This window comes from Aulostomus chinensis, chromosome 15, assembly GCF_037954235.1.
Source record: "Aulostomus chinensis isolate RoL2024-O1b breed Wild chromosome 15, RoL_Achi_v1.0, whole genome shotgun sequence".
In the NCBI taxonomy this organism is placed as follows: Eukaryota; Metazoa; Chordata; class Actinopteri; order Syngnathiformes; family Aulostomidae; genus Aulostomus; species Aulostomus chinensis.
In genome coordinates, this window is record NC_141334.1 from 17181607 (window position 1) to 17200161 (window position 18555).

At 41.4% G+C, this 18555-nt stretch overlaps 1 protein-coding gene across 2 annotated transcripts in view; it reads left to right on the forward strand.

Annotated features, from left to right (window-relative positions):
* Positions 1-18555, forward strand: part of gabra3 (gamma-aminobutyric acid type A receptor subunit alpha3) — an 85024-nt gene that overhangs the window by 22158 nt on the left and 44311 nt on the right. For both annotated transcript variants that reach the window (XM_086225606.1, XM_086225608.1), the window contains exon 2: positions 3691-3797. In XM_086225606.1, the coding sequence (XP_086081732.1) occupies positions 3712-3797 (86 nt within the window). In that variant the 5' untranslated portion in view covers positions 3691-3711. The remainder of the gene's footprint in view (positions 1-3690; positions 3798-18555) is intronic.

Here is an 18555-nt window from a genome sequence, read left to right on the forward strand (position 1 = left end):
CCTGTGTGGGTTCTCTCTGGTACTCCAGCTTCCTCCCACAGTCCAAAGACATCAAGAGGGGACGAGGCTGATTGATTCTCTAAATTGACCGTAGGTGTGACTGTGAGTGTGAATGGTTGTCTGTCTCTATGTGTTGGTCCTGAGATGGACTGGTGACCTGTCCAGGGTGAACCCCGCATCCCCCCATGCTGGGATAGGCTCCAGCCCCCCCACCCCCCGTGACCCTGAAAAGATTAAGAGGAAGAAAACGAATGGATGGATGTTTGCCAACATTTTTTAAACCAGAAATGAAATTATGATTCATCTAATTTTAATGAACTGCATTGAGTTTTATTTGCCATATTCAGAATTTTTGTTCTTGATGTCATTCTGCTTTGTTTTGGGCGAAGACCTATAAAAGAACCTGATTAAATTCTTATTTCAAAGTGTACTACTAGTGTTCATCAATAACACCACATAGCTGTGGGGTTTACAATGCAAAATGTTTATTTATGCTTCTAAAGCCTTGCATTAGGAACACTGTATTTCTCATTTTGAGACTCAGACTATCTCGTCTGTCTGTTCGGCCTAGAGACTTTTTGAGCTCGATTTTTTCCTCCTTATCAACCTTATGTTGATTGTGGATTTATGAGACATGCATAATTCAGTAGCTGTTTAATCTGACATGCACTAAGAAGGGTTTTTACTGTTATCTCTCAAAATTTAGGATGCAGTGTGCATAGAAATCTTGACATAGTTTGGCTATCATCAATAATAAGACAGCTCTGCTACAGTGGCTTCCCCGCAGAGCCACCACAAATGTATGTCTCATCCTATTTGAACATCAACCAGAAGTATTCAGTTGTTTCCTCCCCCTGTAGTGATGAGTGCTGTACAGACAGCACTGATTCCCCTGAGGGAAACGTTTGATCTTTTCTCTGAATGCTGATAATAGGTGGGGGGGGGGGGTCCTCACAAAACACCCTTTAAAGAGTGACGCATCTGCTAGACATGTTTGTACGTTCCAGTAGCCTTGGAGTCATTGTCAGATGTTTGGTTCCCTCATCTTCCTTCAATAGCAGGCCTGTCATTTTCTAAGCGCATATGAAGGAGGAAAAGTCTTTTGGAAATTGCTCAGCCTTTCTGTGGATTAATGACTGTGCTACAAATGCAGTCAGGATGCAACGTCAAGACATTGCAGAAATAACAAAATGAGAAGGTTCTATATTCCAAGGTTGCGTACTGAGTTTATATGTTAAACTAGTCAATCAGTGTTCAGTCAAAATGGCGTTAAGTGCACTACTTAGAAAACAGTCTTATCTTCATGACAAGCAGAAAACAACTTGGTCGTCACAATGTAACAACTCTCCAGCCTCAAATAATCACCTGGCAATCACTGTTGCTACACCCAAACACAAAATAACCACACAAAAATCTAATAAATCTCACCCGCAGCTGTTCAGCCTTCTTACCAGCTGTCTGATAATTCCCCTGATCTTTCAACCATTATAGCGAAACACTTTCCTGCTTTCTTGATCAGCTGGCACCAATAAAAAAACAAAGACGTTTCATTCAGACACCCAGCTCTCACGCGTTCTCTTGAACTCCACCAAATAAAGTCCTCCCAGGCAGTAACATGAAAAACTCAGCAAAGACTGATCAGGATCATACTCAGCACAGCCTGGTCCATATATTATACATCACATAGATTCTGGCTAAAGATTGGCAAACCCAAAGACTCACTTTTCTGCAAGAAATTACACATCATTCTCCCTTCTGGAACTGACTGGAGCTCTTGAAACCATTAACCACACAATTCTGTGGTCCCGCCATGAATCCTCCCAAATAATACTGGTCGTGCTATCCCAAATCTGAAGTCATATCTCAAACAGATAACAGTTTTATTAGTACTATGCCTTCCCTGGGGATTTGTGCTTATTCATCTTCAGAACATCCACTACATGCTCCTAACTGTACCTACGAAATTGCTACTTTGTCCCAAGGCATCCCCCAGGGTTTGGTGCTTGGTCCTCTTCAGTACATCCTCTATATGCTCCCAACTGTACTTTTTCAATTTCTACTATGTCCCGAGGTATTCTACAAGGTTTTGGTGTTTGGTCTTCCTCAATACATCAACTACATATTCCCAACGATTTCTCCTCAATTGCAACTGTGTCCCAAGGCATCCCTCAGGGTTTGGTGCTTGGTCCTCTTCAGTACATCCTCAATATGCTCCCAACTGTACTTTTTCAATTTCTACTGTGTCCCGAGGTATTGTACAAGGTTTTGGTGTTTGGTCTTCCTCAATACATCAACTACATATTCCCAACGATTTCTCCTCAATTGCCACTGTGTCCCAAGGCATCCCTCAGGGTTTGGTGCTTGGTCCTCTTCAGTACATCCTCAATATGCTCCCAACTGTACTTTTTCAATTTCTACTGTGTCCCGAGGTATTCTACAAGGTTTTGGTGTTTGGTCTTCCTCAATACATCAACTACATATTCCCAACTATTTCTCCTCAATTGCAACTGTGTCCCAAGGCATCCCTCAGGGTTTGGTGCTTGGTCCCCTTCAAGTGCTCCTACTCGTCCCCATGATCTCCACTTCCACACCAATAATGTCTCTACATCTTCAATGTACTTCACTCTATCTTGGCGAATTACCTCTCCAAAATCAAATGAATGCAATCAGACTTCCTCCAAATGAATTGTAACAAATTATCTGCCCCTCACATCAAATCACTTCATTTTCCTACCGTAGAAAACTGCTCACCTCTCCTTCTCTGCTGCAGCAACTCTGATCCATACCCTCATTTCTGGAATTAACTACTGCAACAGCATTCTTTATTTTACAAAAGTCATAGTCCTTAAGAAATTTCAGACGATCTAGAACACTGATTGAGAACTGATTTTAATGTGTGACAAATGTGTGTAATGATTTGAGCATATGTTTCAGCCTCTTTTCAATTGATGAAAAGCACTGTCAAAATTAAACATATTATTTTGACTTGGTTGGTGATTTTATATTTATTGTATTATTTGGACTATTTAGGCCTACACCTGTGAAGTGTGAAGGGGGAAAAAGAAAATCATAGCTATTATATTATTTGCCAGAAATTATTTTCTTTGGACTTTGCTGTGACTCAGGCTGGTAAGACACCCATCTTTGGCAAGAAAATAAAGGTGCACTAGCAGTATGGAGGCTTGAAAGTAAATTTTACCTTTAAATGTTCAAAGCATTTGGAGTAACAGTTGGACACTGAGGGAAAATATTCATAACTCAACCTAACAATAATTACAGTCCACTGCTCATTGATATGCAGGATGGAAACTGCTATGTTCACTCTATTGCTTTCATATGCATATGCAAGGTGACTCATTTAAAAGAATTGTGTGAATGAATGTAATTTTACATATGTGCACATACAGTATGTGGGAGGGAATCAGTACCAATATACGATGCAGAACCTCAGTGTAGTTTTTCCTCTCTGTTGTGATGCAACTCATTTAATATCTAGCTAGTCGTCTTCCTGTCATATCTGGATGAAGGGACTCTGCAAATACACATTTGCCTGTGAGAAATTCACCTCGTTGATGTAATTATTCAATCTCACCAGAGAAGGCTGAAATAAATCACTTTATCAGATCATTTTTTCAAGTCACCTTCACGCTGCAAGTCTTTATCAGTAAATATTATCTGTCATTTCTACAGGAGTCTTCTGTTTAAACTGATATGGCTGCTGTACTTTGGAAGACTGAATCACTGGACTTGGGCTTGTGGATCCTGCTTCTGCTCCTCAGCCTCCTTCCTCAAGCCAGGTACAACACCACACTGCATCTAGAAGCTCCCATCCCCCCGTTCCTCTTCATTTCTCTCAGCCCGTTTCATTACCCGCAACCGTCCCTCCAGTTTAAATTCATGTGTTTTTGTTTAACACCTGCATTAATCAGGCTGACTGCAGCAGTAGACATTGTAATCTAGCCGACACCATTAGAGCAGAGAAAAGGCAAGAAAAAGCATGTGTAATTATGTTTTTGTCATTACACAGAGAGATGATCTCCGCTGAGGCTGTCAGATTCTCAAATGTAATATCCACATTTCTATATTAGTGTTGACACTGCCGGACAGACCTGGAAAACCTTTAGCACAATAATTAATCTGGATGGATATTCTTTGTTTTATCTCTTTCACTCCCAAAAGAGCCGGTGACATTTTCGGACAACGATGACAATAAAACCTGTGCCACACAGTGTCCTATATTAAATAACAATGAACTTATCCGACCATCTTAATGTAACGTGCACTCTCCTCTGCAGTGGACTACATTTCAATGACTGGTGAATTAATTTGCATTGTGCAGCACAGCACAGCTATGATTGTCCATTCACAGCATTTTCACTCCTGCATCCTGTGCACATTTTTCAATCTCTGTCTCGAGAGTCAGCAAAAAAAACAAACCCCAGCATGTCTAGGAGTCATTCTAATCACCCTCTCCTTGTAATTTCAAACGCAGAGATTGCACACAGGTTGCCATGTTAGAATTGTTGATAAGGCAGGATGTTATAGCAAGGAGTCGCAGCCGTGTGTAAATCACTTTAAGATAGATTTAGTACGCTAAAGGGAAGGCACACCAAACCTGGAAGACAGCAGGCAGGGGTAAGAAATCAGAACAGTGTGACTGGGATTAGCCCAGTTTGCTTTGTCATTATGCCACTTGGCTCTCCTTGCTTATTAGGGGCACACAGTGCTTTAATGACACATACTAATGTGTGGCAAAACGAGGACGTCTCATGTCTACTGAAGACAAGGCTATGAGTGTATGGAGTTTGTGTGAAGTAGGGTCAAACCTGCTTTTAGTCAACAGTGAGTCTCAAGTCTCAAACCTGTCACAAGTTACCAAGTAAGTCGAATCCCTTCTATTAGTCATGCAAGTCAAGTTAGACATTCGGCGCTTAGTACAGCAGAGAAAGGAGAACGGTGGCATGTCACACCTGCCACCACACAGTCATGAGCAGCCTGCTGTGTAAGCTATTAAACTGTCTGCATTCAAAATAGGTTATGTGGTCGTGACTCATGCCATTTCATGAAAATGTGTAATTGATTTGAAGCCAACCTAGCTTAAATGAGCAGCCAACACCAAAAAATACGGTCATGCACTTTGCTTTCGAGGGTTTGTAGTGACAAGATAAATGAAAAATGGATGTTGACGACACCCTTTATTGAGCTGCAGACATCAACAACAACATTATTTTTGGTCTAATCCCCTCCACGCGTCTGGCCCGCTGCTGGTCTGACATTTCCTGCAAGGTGCCCAGGTTTGTATGCGCATTCCACATTTAACTCAAATCACTGAATCATGTTGTAAAAATAGAAAGTAACTTCTCAATATGCAGAAAAATGTAAATATTTCCTGAAAAAGTCCTTTCGAGTAATCTTCAAAATATGGTCTCAAGTGTTATGAGGTCATATGACTCAGCCGCCTGCCTGGCTTCAAACGTGCTCTGTTGCTCCGTTTCATCCAGGGAGTGGTTCTTTGGTGTGGACTGACAGGACACGATTTCAGTTGGATGAGACCGAGACAGCATATGAGACAATATATGCCTTCAAACACAATCAGTTACTGTACATTTATTCATTAATTATTTATTATCAACTAAGCAGAGGAAGGCTAAAATTTTGTTTCCGCAATTTAGTCCTCAACTCTGGAAAACCTGATCATAAAAGGTTTAAAAAGAGTCATATAAAGCTCCCTGGGGAGATGCAGAAGAAGATAAAGGGGGCGTGTTAATGGAATTACAAACTACAGGTTCACCTAGGATGGCAGACATTACTGATGCTTGGGGGTGGAGAGTTTTAAGATTTGAGAGCCGATTCACTCCACCAAACCTCCCCAAAAGTGTGGCAGTTAATTGTCCAAACCTAACAAGAGAATCGCCGAATTAATAAATATTTATTTACACCCATTTATTGATGACAGTATGACTGACGCTTAAGTCCTTACATTTATTCTACGAACCTCATTTACGCGGACTCATCGATAAATACTGAATGTATTCATCATTAGCTGAACTGCTGTTTGGTTTTTGTTTTTCTGATGATTCAACGCAAAGCCGTAAACAATTCCTGCCATCAGCGTCCGGGTTATTAATTAACAGAGTAGCAGACAGTTATTAGATGAGATGAGAGCGCTTACTAAGTGACATATAAGAGATGTTGACATATTTGGGAACCGGTATTTGTCAACCCTTTCAAGCAGGACTGGAACACTCAATGTGATTTATTATACACGGACGTGACATCGCACATGACGGGATTTTACTGACAGTTAATCTTTCTGTAATTACTGGAAACATCATGTAGTGCACATACGCAAGTCATACCCCAACAATCCTTTCGCAGGTTATTTGAATCATTTCAACTTGTTCTGGATTATCAGAGACGCCTTGGTTCATTTCAGGTGAAACACTCGCCTTCCCTCAAACCTGAACCAAAAATGGAATTTCACTTGAAGTTTGCATCTGAGACAGAGACGATATTTTAATTGTCCATCAAAGTTCAAGTTGTTGATCTTATATAATCCTTTTAGAACTCAGAACGTCAGCACGTACGGAATATCTGCGTATCAGCAGAGCGAGCTGCTTCTCTCAGAGAACTGCCACCTCCCGTATGCCCGCTGATTCTATCGGCAGGCTCCAAATCGGCTTTGCTACAGTTGAGGAAGGGGACTTTCCTAATGGATTAAGGTGTAACAGACAAATCCTCTATATAAGGACCTGTCATTCTGCACGTCACCATATTTCCTCTTTTCCCACATATTAAAAGACAGCTCATGACGAAATTCTTATTCCCAGTAATCCATGTATTACATGTAAATGAGATGCTTTGTTTATTTCTAGTCAGCAAATGTCTTTCACTCCTTTGGCTCACCTTGTTTCCACTCTTCTCCTTCTCCTCTACACTCAACACTTAACAAGCGTGAACAGTCGGGGGCATCTTGTTGTCTACTTTGTTTGTAATCTGTTGCCAAGCTGCTCGCTAATGTGGCACTTAATCGATAGCTATAAGGATGAGAGCGCTACGCTTTGCCTATGGATTGGCTGTAAAGTTACCCACACTCTGCTTGCTTTCTCACCTCAACTTCCATGAATTATTCAGAGGAAGGTAGAGAGAGGGCATCACTTTGAGATGTGACCTGGTCAACAGATAACAGTCTGTTTCGGTAGTGTTGTCAAGGTTAATGTGTCGCAGGTCCTGAGAAGGGTAATGTATTCATGGCTGAGCCACTTTGCTGATTGAATGATCAGGCGAGTACTCTCTACTTGGGGCCACGAGAAGAAAAAAAAAGACAAAGGTTCACTGGGTGGAACTAATGTTAGATCATAAATCACCAGGAAACGTTGCCACCCTCCTTTAGCTTATTAACAACAAAACAACAGTTATTTACAGCCCTTTGCAGTTCATGACAAATCCTCATTTCTCAGCCCATCAGGTACCGCCTGATATATTTGATCCAGAGAGGTATGGATTCCAGTGGGCCGAGCGGAAACCAAGGCTGTATTTATAAATAGCATCGAAGAATTGCAAGCGGGTCATTTCAATATATCATTTGTATTATTACAAAGTCAACTAATAGACTGATTTTTCAAGAGAAAGCGTGGCCTCGCCATAATCAGGGCGCTTAATGCGAAACAAATGTGCTGCCAATATACCCAAACTCAAAGTCAAAAACCAATTGATCTGCACCATAATTACATTTGAGTTTCAGTCTATTTTCTATTGATGTAGTGAGCATCTGCCCAGTAATCTTCAAAGTAACCTACCAGCAGACATCCCCAGCAGACAGGAGCTGGAGTGGATTTTCAGGCAAATGTCTGCAAAGCTGCACGGTAACGACGTCCCACTGTCTCCTGGAAACACTCAAAGAAACGAACCGAAATGAAACAGCGTCTGATAAATGTCCCAATGAACACTTCAGACCAAGCTGTGAGATTGTTTCATTGATTTGAGTTGGTATTTGTTGCTCTAAAATTCCTCAAGCGGGATTGTTTGTATGTTTTTTCAGTGTGAGTTTGTTCCTTCTTTTCTTTTTCTTTTTTTTGAGGAAACGTGTATAATGTAGCTTTTATGCTCTTTATGAAAAAGTCATTTCAGTACATCGCATATTCTTTGTTTGCCACCAGCAACATCCACCCCCAACTCCCTCTGAAATTGAAATCGGATTCTGAAGCAACACTGTGGATAAGCAGGCAGTTCAATGCAGATTAAAATCCATAAACCTAACTGTGCCTTTGAAGATGTTCCACAGACTGGCTCTAACTTTCCTGAACAAAATGTCTGAAAAAGACATTTCATGGAATGTGTAACTTCCCTTTATGTTTGAAAGAGGCACTTGGGACCTTTTATTGAGTTAAATGTAAAATGTTTCTTGTGTTTTGGCCCCCCCCCCCCCCCCCCCCCAAAAAAAAACAACAACTCTTGTTTGGTATCATGACTTATCCCACATTACTGACAAGCTGAAAGCAGTTTATTCTAACACTCCCCGCATGAGGGAAAGGGTACAAACACTGTTTTGTGGTTATAAACAAGCATTTTCTCTAACAGAACTTGCTAGAGGGACCTTCCCATGCACCCCCATCGACGAACAGATACGGCAGCCGTGATAAATGATGCAATATCACACAGACTAGCTCTACTGCATATTTTAAGAAGTTAAAAATAAGTTTGACTTCTTTGGCAGGTTATCAAATTGTTTTTGGGAATAGACAATTAATTCTTAATGTGGGTGGTTATGATATTCTCTGGCCTGCATTTTTACAAATGAGATGCTTGGCACATGGAGTTAAGTTAAATAGTTCTCTCCAGGAACGAAGTTAGGAGACAGTAATGGAATTATTTGTCTGCTGAATCATTTATTCCTATGCGTGCAGGAGCTTATAGTTACCGCAGCATCCACTGTATCTACCGGGGTTCCTGCAGGTTTCAACAGGTTAAACTTAAGTCTTTTTCAGACCACTTACTTTAAACCGTATGAAGGAAGACTACTCTTAAAGAATTTAAAGTGTCCTTAATTACTTACCTTAAGTACAATTACTCAAATTCATAAAGACATTAAGTGCAGCAGGCTGTTGCTTCTCTCCTACTTTTGATAGTTAAACTTCCACATGAAAAGACAAATATAAAGATTTTAACATGTGATCATGCTAGAGGCTATTACCTTTAGGAAGAGCAGTGCATGCCTCAAAACTCAAGGTCAGGCTTATTTGTAAGGTGCACAACAGCTAGCTGAGAGTTGTCTGAGTGTTCATCAAAGTTAGTGACTCCTTGTTGATTTATTTCCATGGGAAACATTCGAGGGAACCCATGCAGGTCATTGTCATGGAATACAAAGGCCGGTGCTTTTTGGTAATAGTGCTGCTGCCATTTTTAACTAAACCGATCGATGGAAACAACAGAGCACCAGATACCAGACGACCAAGAAGACCCACAGTTAAACAGATTTGCCTTTTGTCTCAGTGTTTTGGTCCAGAACAGTGGAGAATGCTGCGTATTGTGGTTTCACTGGAACAAACAATGTCATTCTTCTTCCTCTTCACCATAGTGCTTCTACCACACAACTTAGCACTAAAATATTTCACATGATACACAGGAGTTATCGAAACATGCAGATGTAAATTCCTGATTCTATGATTGCAACTACTTATCGGCAAATGTGTATCAGCTAGCATTTCTTTGTAGTGTAGTGGTAGAACAGGAAGCCGTATCAATCCTGTTCCAACTGGTAATAGCAAAAGTGACAAGCTTACGCTGACTTTGTTCATCCCTGTTGCAACTGCAGTTTATCCTGACTACAAACTGCTCTCAGCCATTTAGTTTGTAGCTTGCGGTTCATAGTACTTGAGCTTATTGCAGCTCACTTCTAGTTTGTGCTAACAGCAGTTAAGGAGGGAAATACGGAGCGCGGACTGGAACATGATGAATGCAAGGAGAGCAGGTGGCCAAAGTGGGCTTAATGAAGTGGCCTTGTGATGATGCCAACGTTGAAGCATGTGGCTCTTAGATTGCAAACACGAGCCTAAGGCTGTGCATTAACACTAGCTGTTTGTAGTTCTTTGAAACATTTTAATTCCGGGCTATGTTGTCCTGGAATGAACTGGAAATAGAGGCGGGTGGTAACCGAGACTGTGCTCACCATTTAAGTGTCTGGGCTTGATTGTGACAAATGTGTTATTGGCAGATGGTTGGCAGTAATGAATACATTTATATACATCTTGTTGTTTGTGTTCAGGGAGCTTTTAATTACTAAATGATTTAGCTAGTTCACTGTTGAACCTCTGCTGTGAACACCAGAAAAAAAAATCACGTTAAGTCCTTTTCATTCGGGAACTTTAGCTTGAAAAAGAAACACTCCTTTTACACATTTCACAAAAAACTGGCGCGTTCCTTTAAAAGCATTAATATCGAGCGTTACACGTGCCACTGGATGTTTGGGATCAAATGTGTTGCCATTTATTTCTTCAGTCACTAATTAATCCTTCTTCAGTGGCGTCTGCGAGGAAAAGGAGAATCGGAAAAGACAAATGAACTCTGAATCAACTCAGGATTGTTTTACTGCCTCGTCTGTTCAAACTGCAGCAGTAACATTTATTTGTGTCATATTATCGTAATAGTACAACACCAGCAGGAGCAATTTATTACACTGGTTTTGGGACAGCTGGACTTGGCACTTAAACTCATCAACCAAAACAAAAAGGATGCAGCAGCCATTAAATCTGGGAGCCTGTGTCAGTCCTAGTTTTGGGTACAATCCAGTAATTAGCAATGGGTGACTACTTGGTTTTTATGGATTACTTTTAAAATGATTTATAACTGCTGGAGTTGGCAGCATAAACATGTTTGTATCTATATTATGGTCTACGGGACGAAACTATTATACCTTGCTAAGGAAGACTGCTCACCACTGCAGTGCGGCTTCCTTCACAGTTTTCGTGGTATCTGTACGCCCGCCACCTTCCCGGGTGTCACAGGTGGAGGCGTGATGTTCACCGCCATGTTGTCATGTTGTAAAGGTGCTTTGCCAGAAGTGGCAAGGTGGTGATTAGAACACCTGCAGGAACTTCTCACATGCGATACCAATTTATACCTGTTCACTGTCCAATTACTGTACCTGCAACTGTCGGATGTGGCATTTCTGTCTCCACCTCTTCCTCTCCATGATGTCTTCTTTGGGGATGATTTGGGATTGCCTCACTCAGGTATGAATCAACGTCACGTAATCTTTATCTGGTGTTACTCCATCTTCTCTGGGCTCCAGCAGCATATGTATAACAATGTTACTATCTAAATATTGTATGTTTTCTGAGGCTCATTTAGATAAAAAATAAATAAAAATTCAAGAATGTCAACGTGAACTCACACCTTAGATATCAGAACTCATCTCCAGTGAGGATATACTTTGTTTTTATACTGCATATTCCAACTGATAGGTAGGTCTGGTCACATCAGCAGGCCACTCCATCCTCGAGGGCTTTTCAACTTCTCCCCACAAGAGATTTGATTATGTTTAATTGACTCCTCCACCTGGCCTGAGTTCTAGTTAATGTTTCCGGTGAAAGGTTGCATAGCTACTCTGCTATTAACATACTGTCATTGGAAACATTGTTTTTGATATACTACCCCACACAAGAGAACAACTCAAGCTGAAAGGAAGCTAGCAATCGGGTACGAGGAGACGGAACACTAGTGCTCCGGTTAGGGATGCAAGTAAGTTATGGTCACTTCCATCTTCTTGTGGGGTTTAATTCTTTGTTTTCTATACTATTAATGAGCCGCTCCTGCAACTGTGTTTAGTCATTGCATTTGGAGGACTGCTCCAATGGGTCCTGCATTCCCTGGAGCTCCATTACATGTGATTCTGCCATGTAGGTAATTTATAGTGTTCATTTCACCACAAATGCCTAACAGATGTTGCCAAACATGTTCGTGTGATAACATTAGTCCTGCACGAATCAGCATACCTGTGATTTAAATGTTAATAGAGACGCCAGCCTCCATCCGTGATGTCGTCCTCATCAGCTGCCACGGGTGTTGCTGCACTGTGTACTATCTGTGTGTGTGTGTGGGGGGGGGGGGGGGGGGGGGGGTATGGGGCGATGCACAGAAGCAGTATGAGGTTAGTCTTATTTTGCAATTAGACAAAATTGTTTTTGCAATTTAAAAGCAATTTTTAGTGCAAAAGTTTTAGCTTGAATGAAATGTATTTTGTTGAAATTATATTAATGCCAGTCCAAACATTTTGCACGCTGTTGTTGAGTCTGAAGAGCAGGACTTCCACTGCTTCCACTTATACTGTGTCCACTTGGTCACTAACATAAATATCCTCATATCCCCATGTCTGCGAAGTGACCCAGAGAACCACGCCAATGCTCTCTCCAGCGTAGCTCCCCTATCATAGGGCTGTACAAAGCTCTAGGTGACTCGCCAACGAGAAGCAGATGCTCATCAATGCTCGCCCACACCATCCTCCTCTCCCCATTCCACAATATATCTATTTTTTCTTGTACAGCTAAATTCAGGAGCTAAGTTCTATGGATGCATACTTGTCTGCTTCTCAATTTTTATAGTAGCTGGCAAACGATTTTGCGGTATAGTGTCGTCCACAGGCTGCTGCAGTCCCACAGGACACGTGTTGAACAGCACTGAAACGTCTCTCTATTACTCTATCATAATTGTTTTGATTTGACAAATATGGCTGACTACGGTATCAAACTGACGCTTTTGCAGCACTTACTGATTGCTGTCTGGATAGTTTTGTTCTGAAATCAATGTCTTGATCGTAGGGTTTGTAGAGGCTGTGTAAATCGGAGGATGTTACACAAAACCTTGGCGAAGATAACGAGGCGTGACTTGGATAGCTGGAATTCATGTGTAAAACTCTAACAAACTCACACAGTCTCTTCCTTTCCCTTAGCCGGAATGATGTTACATCCCATTGGAAACTGAAATGAGATTTTATATTAGTAAAGAGTCAGCCTGAAGATCATCAGGGCTTGGAGTAGGAGTTGGTAGCTTTACGGGAGGCAGCTTAACGTATGAAATGGTCGACTGATCCTGCCATCTACCATGAAAAATCACCACATCTTCAACAGAGTCGGGGTTTTACAGGACTACGTAGCACGGAGCGCTGCGGAGCATGATTACTGTTATAAATGATCCCTTCATCGCTGCTGATGCCGGTGATTGCGCTTCTACCATTCCTGTAGGTATCGGTGCTTCATGTGACACAGAGGGATGCAGCTTTCATCTAAAAATGGCTCTGAAAGTAGGCTGGTGTCACAAAATGATGATAGCGCACATTTCACATCTTATCTTTGTGTTTGATCATTTCCTGCTGTCGTAGACACCGTGTAGCCTAATGCTGCATATGTCGCTTGTGGTGCAGTATCCTCCTATAAAATGTCCTCTGTGTGTTGAGAATTACATCAGTTTTAAGGGTTACCTTGCAGAGCTTGGTCTGCATTTTTCACAGGTTAGGTTGAAATAATTGTTTAAATGGTTAGACTGGGAATGCAGAAGCTTATTGGCCTAGCTCTCATTATTTTACAAATAACAGTTCTCCAGTGATTCATTTTGTCTTAGCAGTCCAAGCACACAGCCGACTGACATTTCGCTGCCCTTCCTTTGACCTTGGTTGTCATGGCAGTGAATTAAAGCTTGTTAAAGATTAAGGAGAACAAGAGAGGCAAAAACTGTTAAAAACTAAGATCAAGTAAAAAAGAAGCTAAAACAGCAAAGGACTGGGGAATTGAGACTGTGTGTGGGAGGGGTAGGCAGTTTGTGTGTGAATTAAATGGAAAGACGAGCACAGTGCTAGAAAGGATGCTCCGCTGTTGTTTACCTAAAGATGCACCTAATAGTGCTGCAAATTGGAAAGACGTTTAGTCACAAAGGATAAAAAAAAAGCTTGATTTCACAGTGGATAACAGAAAAGTCATATAAAATGTGCAGTTAACACACATTTCTGAAATCTCACCAAAGAAATTGCAAAGTGCTGCAAGCAATTACTGAGTCAACTACCACAAACAGTCACAGATAGCATCGTCTCTTTCGTCAACACCATCAAGTTAAGGGTACAAAAGAGCAACGTTGGACAGTTTGTTGGTAGCACCAGCTGGAAATTAACATTTTTCAATTGATTTTATCTTCCTTCTCTTGTTCTTCTGTCTGGACACTGTCCCTATTAAACACAGTCTCCAACTTTGGGCTTCTAATGGTGATCAATGGGCCAAAGAGTCTCCCAAATTGGCTTTCAGTTCTGTCTTTAACAGGAAGAGTTTGACAGATGCTGGGAATGAAGTGCTGGGCATGGCTGTTGGGGTATTGCTGAACAACTATCGAACTCCTTTTCCCAAGTTGATATTCTTTTAGCAGCGCTGAGAAACAGAGCTGATGCAGCTCTCTTGGCACTGTCTGAAATGTCTTCTCTCAAGTCAATTCAAGAGGTAAAAGGAGCAAACGCTTGGAAGAAATGCTCCCAGTGGACACATTACTTAGCCTGGCATCTACGCACGTCACCGAGTGTGTCCAGTGGAAGTCCCCCAGGCACCTATAGGAAGAACTGGGGGAAGTTGTTGGAGACAGGTGGGTGGATGAGTGGACAGATTGAGAGGGATTGATGTTGAATGGTGCACATCTAAAGCCCTCGTGTATGGTGTACTTTAAAAAAAAAAAAGTTTTGATGTGTGAAAATTACATCCTACAAGAAATAACAGCTTGTGTTTATTTAACTCGTAAAATTTTTAAAGCGCTTTCACATTTCATTGCTCAAGTTCAAGGCTCTGCACGACATAGTTGCAGCGCTGCCCCTCTCCAAAGGAAGGAATCACGAGAAATGTGATGGTGGATGTGGCACTTGTCCCTAGAGTCAGCCACAGCTACTTTAGCCCCCTTTGCATTTTCTCCTGTGCATATTATCTTTTCAGAACAGACAAGTAGAACAAGCAGACAAAGACAAATCAGCTGTATTATAAAAGCTCTGAATGATACATGGCAACCATTGATATGGGACAATATGCAGCATATTGCACCGCTGCATAACATTATCAATATATTGTTGGCAGAGTCAGTGGGAATGTGAGTGGGAGGATCTGGTAAGGAAGATTGACTATGTTGGCAAGGTGTACCCATGCATCAATTCCTGCTTGGAATTCACTATTTATTAATCAAGAATGTGCTAATTAAGACTCCACTCACTCTTTTCCCACTGTGTGATTTACCGTAAGTTGACAGCAGGATGAAATGAAATATTTGTTGCCATGTATATAATGAACAAACTAATGTTCCCACAGTCACAGCCAAGAAGCAGCCTTCAATATATCTGTTCCTCAAAGCCCTGAGCAGCCTGACTAATCAAACCCGTTTGATTCCAGTCCCTCCAGGTGCCTGACAGCAAAACAGATCTGTGAGAGCATCGGCTGGGCACTTAAGTGGTGGATGGATATCAAGATCCTTATCAGTCAAGTGGGCCTAACACGTCACTCCGGGGGGTTGGGGGGCCACGCGTTGAGCCAAGCACCAGTTTAGGGCTGCAAGGTTTTGAACATACTGTATGTCTAATACCGAATTTTTTCCAAATATCGTGATATGATTTGCGATATGAGGGAAGGATCATTTTTTTCATTGTTGTTCTCGGATCCATTGAAAGGACTTTGCTGTAAATTTGTGGGAATATCAAATAAAGATGTTGTCACGATGTGTCCGTAGCGCCGGAATTTTTTAATTGAAAAATGGTATTTTTAGAAACAATTATTGCACCTTCCAGCGATTTGTGATTAATTTCAATTAATAGCGCAGCCCTACTCCAGTGTAGACACATTTATGTCTTTTATCTCTTTGCTTGTAAGTGTGTGCAGGTAATCAGATCCTGCTAAAACATGGCTGCCAAAGATTTGTTTCCATTTGTGTGCCAAGACTAAGCCTAAAAAGAGGGTCACTGGTCGTATTGTGTTGCTCTGTGCGCCACTGCATCACACAAGCCAAACTGAAGTCCTGCTCAATTATGAATGCATTCCGAATCAGGAGAAAAGGATTATTAGGAGCATTATCCCTTTACTATTTCTTTAGCTATTACATCTGTTAGGGCCAGATTTAATCTTGTGGTGGGCGTACTTTGACCAGCCCTGTCCTTAAACATCAACAGTGATGATATCATGCAGCTCTAGACGGTCCGACTAGTCCAATCAATAAAGTAATCAATTTTCAACAATGGCACCTTTCTGACCGTTCTATCCTATTAAACTGCATAAGCTCATTAGCTTACACTTAACATTGGTCCCCCACAGTCTAATATGCTGCTCTAACATTCCCGTTCAAAAGGGAAATTCATCACATAAAAGAAGTGATACTATTTCACTGTACCTTGAAGTCAGTCGTAGTTATGCAACGCAGGTGACAGAAAAGATGACCTGCTCTTAATTGGCTGACTTTTCGCTGGCCTCTCTTAGTGTCCCATCAAAGCAGAGAATAATGAAATCTGTGTCCTGCCAAGTGTGGAGAGAGGATTTAATAAAAGTGTAAAATAACTGACCACTGAACTTGTGCACATAAGTTACAGTTCGCACACACTGCTGTGTACTTGAACTCCTCACTCAGGTCTGTTTGCCATCACACAGAGTTCATAGAGCCTCACCCGCCCAGCTTCACACACCTCCTGGCTGGCAGCGTGCACCCGTATGCCCTGAGAGACAACCATGAAGCACATCTCTTCCCTGGCAAAGCCTGCCATCCTTCAGCTGTCAGGCCGGTTCAGTGCACTCACCTTGGATTGGAGCCAGTCCACTCACTCAGTACATGGCCATTCCACTAATTCAGCCCACTTGGCCCGCACACATTTGTTCCCACCGGAAGTCTGGATGCCCTTCTCCTTCCATAACAACTACCTCCATCGTGTAATTGGGATCTTCTATAATCACACTATAGCTCATTTCCTGGTTTGGTCACTTGTCAGTGAAGAGCAAGGCCAAACTCTCCATTGTGTTCAGCCAGGGAGTAAAAAAAAAAAATCACAGGCTGCACTTAGACACAACTCCCAGAACACTACTCAAAAGCAGTGAGCAGAATGGCCAATAAAATCAGTTCTGACACATCCCACCCACTCCATAGCTCTTTTGAGATAATGCCGTCAGGGCAGAGGTTCCGGATCCCCTGTGTACGGAAATGCTGCCTCACATATCTTTTATTCCCACAGTCGAAGTACAACTCAACAGCAACTCACTGTGGACTTTCTTCACCGTGCCAGCGCACAGAACTTGATATTTAAAGCTTGATTCTTACCTACCACTGGTCACATTTTTATTGTGGATTTGTTTTTTGACCGATATTTGCTGTTTCTTCTTATACATTGTATTGTATTTTTAATGAACCAGTACCAAAATGATAGACAAATCTATTCTTGCCTGCATTAATGGACATTTAAGTTTTCTTCTTTAATAATCAGGGGCACCGGCTTTATCTCAGATAGTGCTGGTGTTATTCCCGCAAGAGCTTAATGGAGAATGAAGTTTTTGTTTTTATTTTTTGTTTTTGCAAACAAAGATAATAATCTCCTTCAGACAAGGATGTGAATGTCAGATTTTCGCTTGTTGACATGTTGGAGGTTACTGATGTGTTGTTCTGTTACATCACTAAAAAAATGGAGTCATGTTAGCTAACCACTGCCTAGAGAGCAACAGAACACTTCACTTCCATTCCGGAACTTTTCAGATAAAGGCTCTCAAAGTACATCGCTTGGGACAAAAGCGTCTGCCAAATGAAAATGCAGAATTGTAGACAAGACAGCTGTCAAAACCATCCTCCTCATAATAATAATGCATTGTGCTTTTATTTTGAAGGCAAGATCATTGCACTTGAAGTGATTTTTGCACGCAACTGATCCAGGATCATATATTACAATTCCTGTGGAAAATGTTCAGATTTATATACAGTATTTACATCTCTGCCTTTTACTTTACTACATTTCATACTTTACGGTGTATTTATTGATGCTTCTAACTTGACCGTCTTGCTTTAGTGCTGTAACGCTGTGAATTTCCTTCCATTCAGACATCATCACTTCATGCATTAACTTTTAAGATAAAGAGATTTTGCCAACAGTCATGTAAAATAAAATAACATTCTATTAATATGCATGGAGAGTGTGTCGCAAGTGGCTCGTTCAGTTGACACGTTGTCACAGGGCTACTTTTTAAAAAAGCAGCTTTATTGTCATCGTAGGAGAAAACAACCAAATTCCGTACGGCAGCATCTCTTGTAGCAACTCCAATATAACAATAACAATAAAGCGAATGATAATACACTCAGTTTATCACCAACAGTTTTCCAGCTTTGCTTCACTCTTCTAATGATCAAATGCCCACAATTCACTTTTAACCATCAAACTTCAACTTCAAAGTGACTAAGAGGATAATGCAGTTGGACAGCATGATGGTAAACAAGGCGTGTAGCTATGCGGAAAACCTGTGACCCAGGTGTATATTTAATGTGTTTACACCGTGTACATCTGTAGTACCAGTACACTCTCTA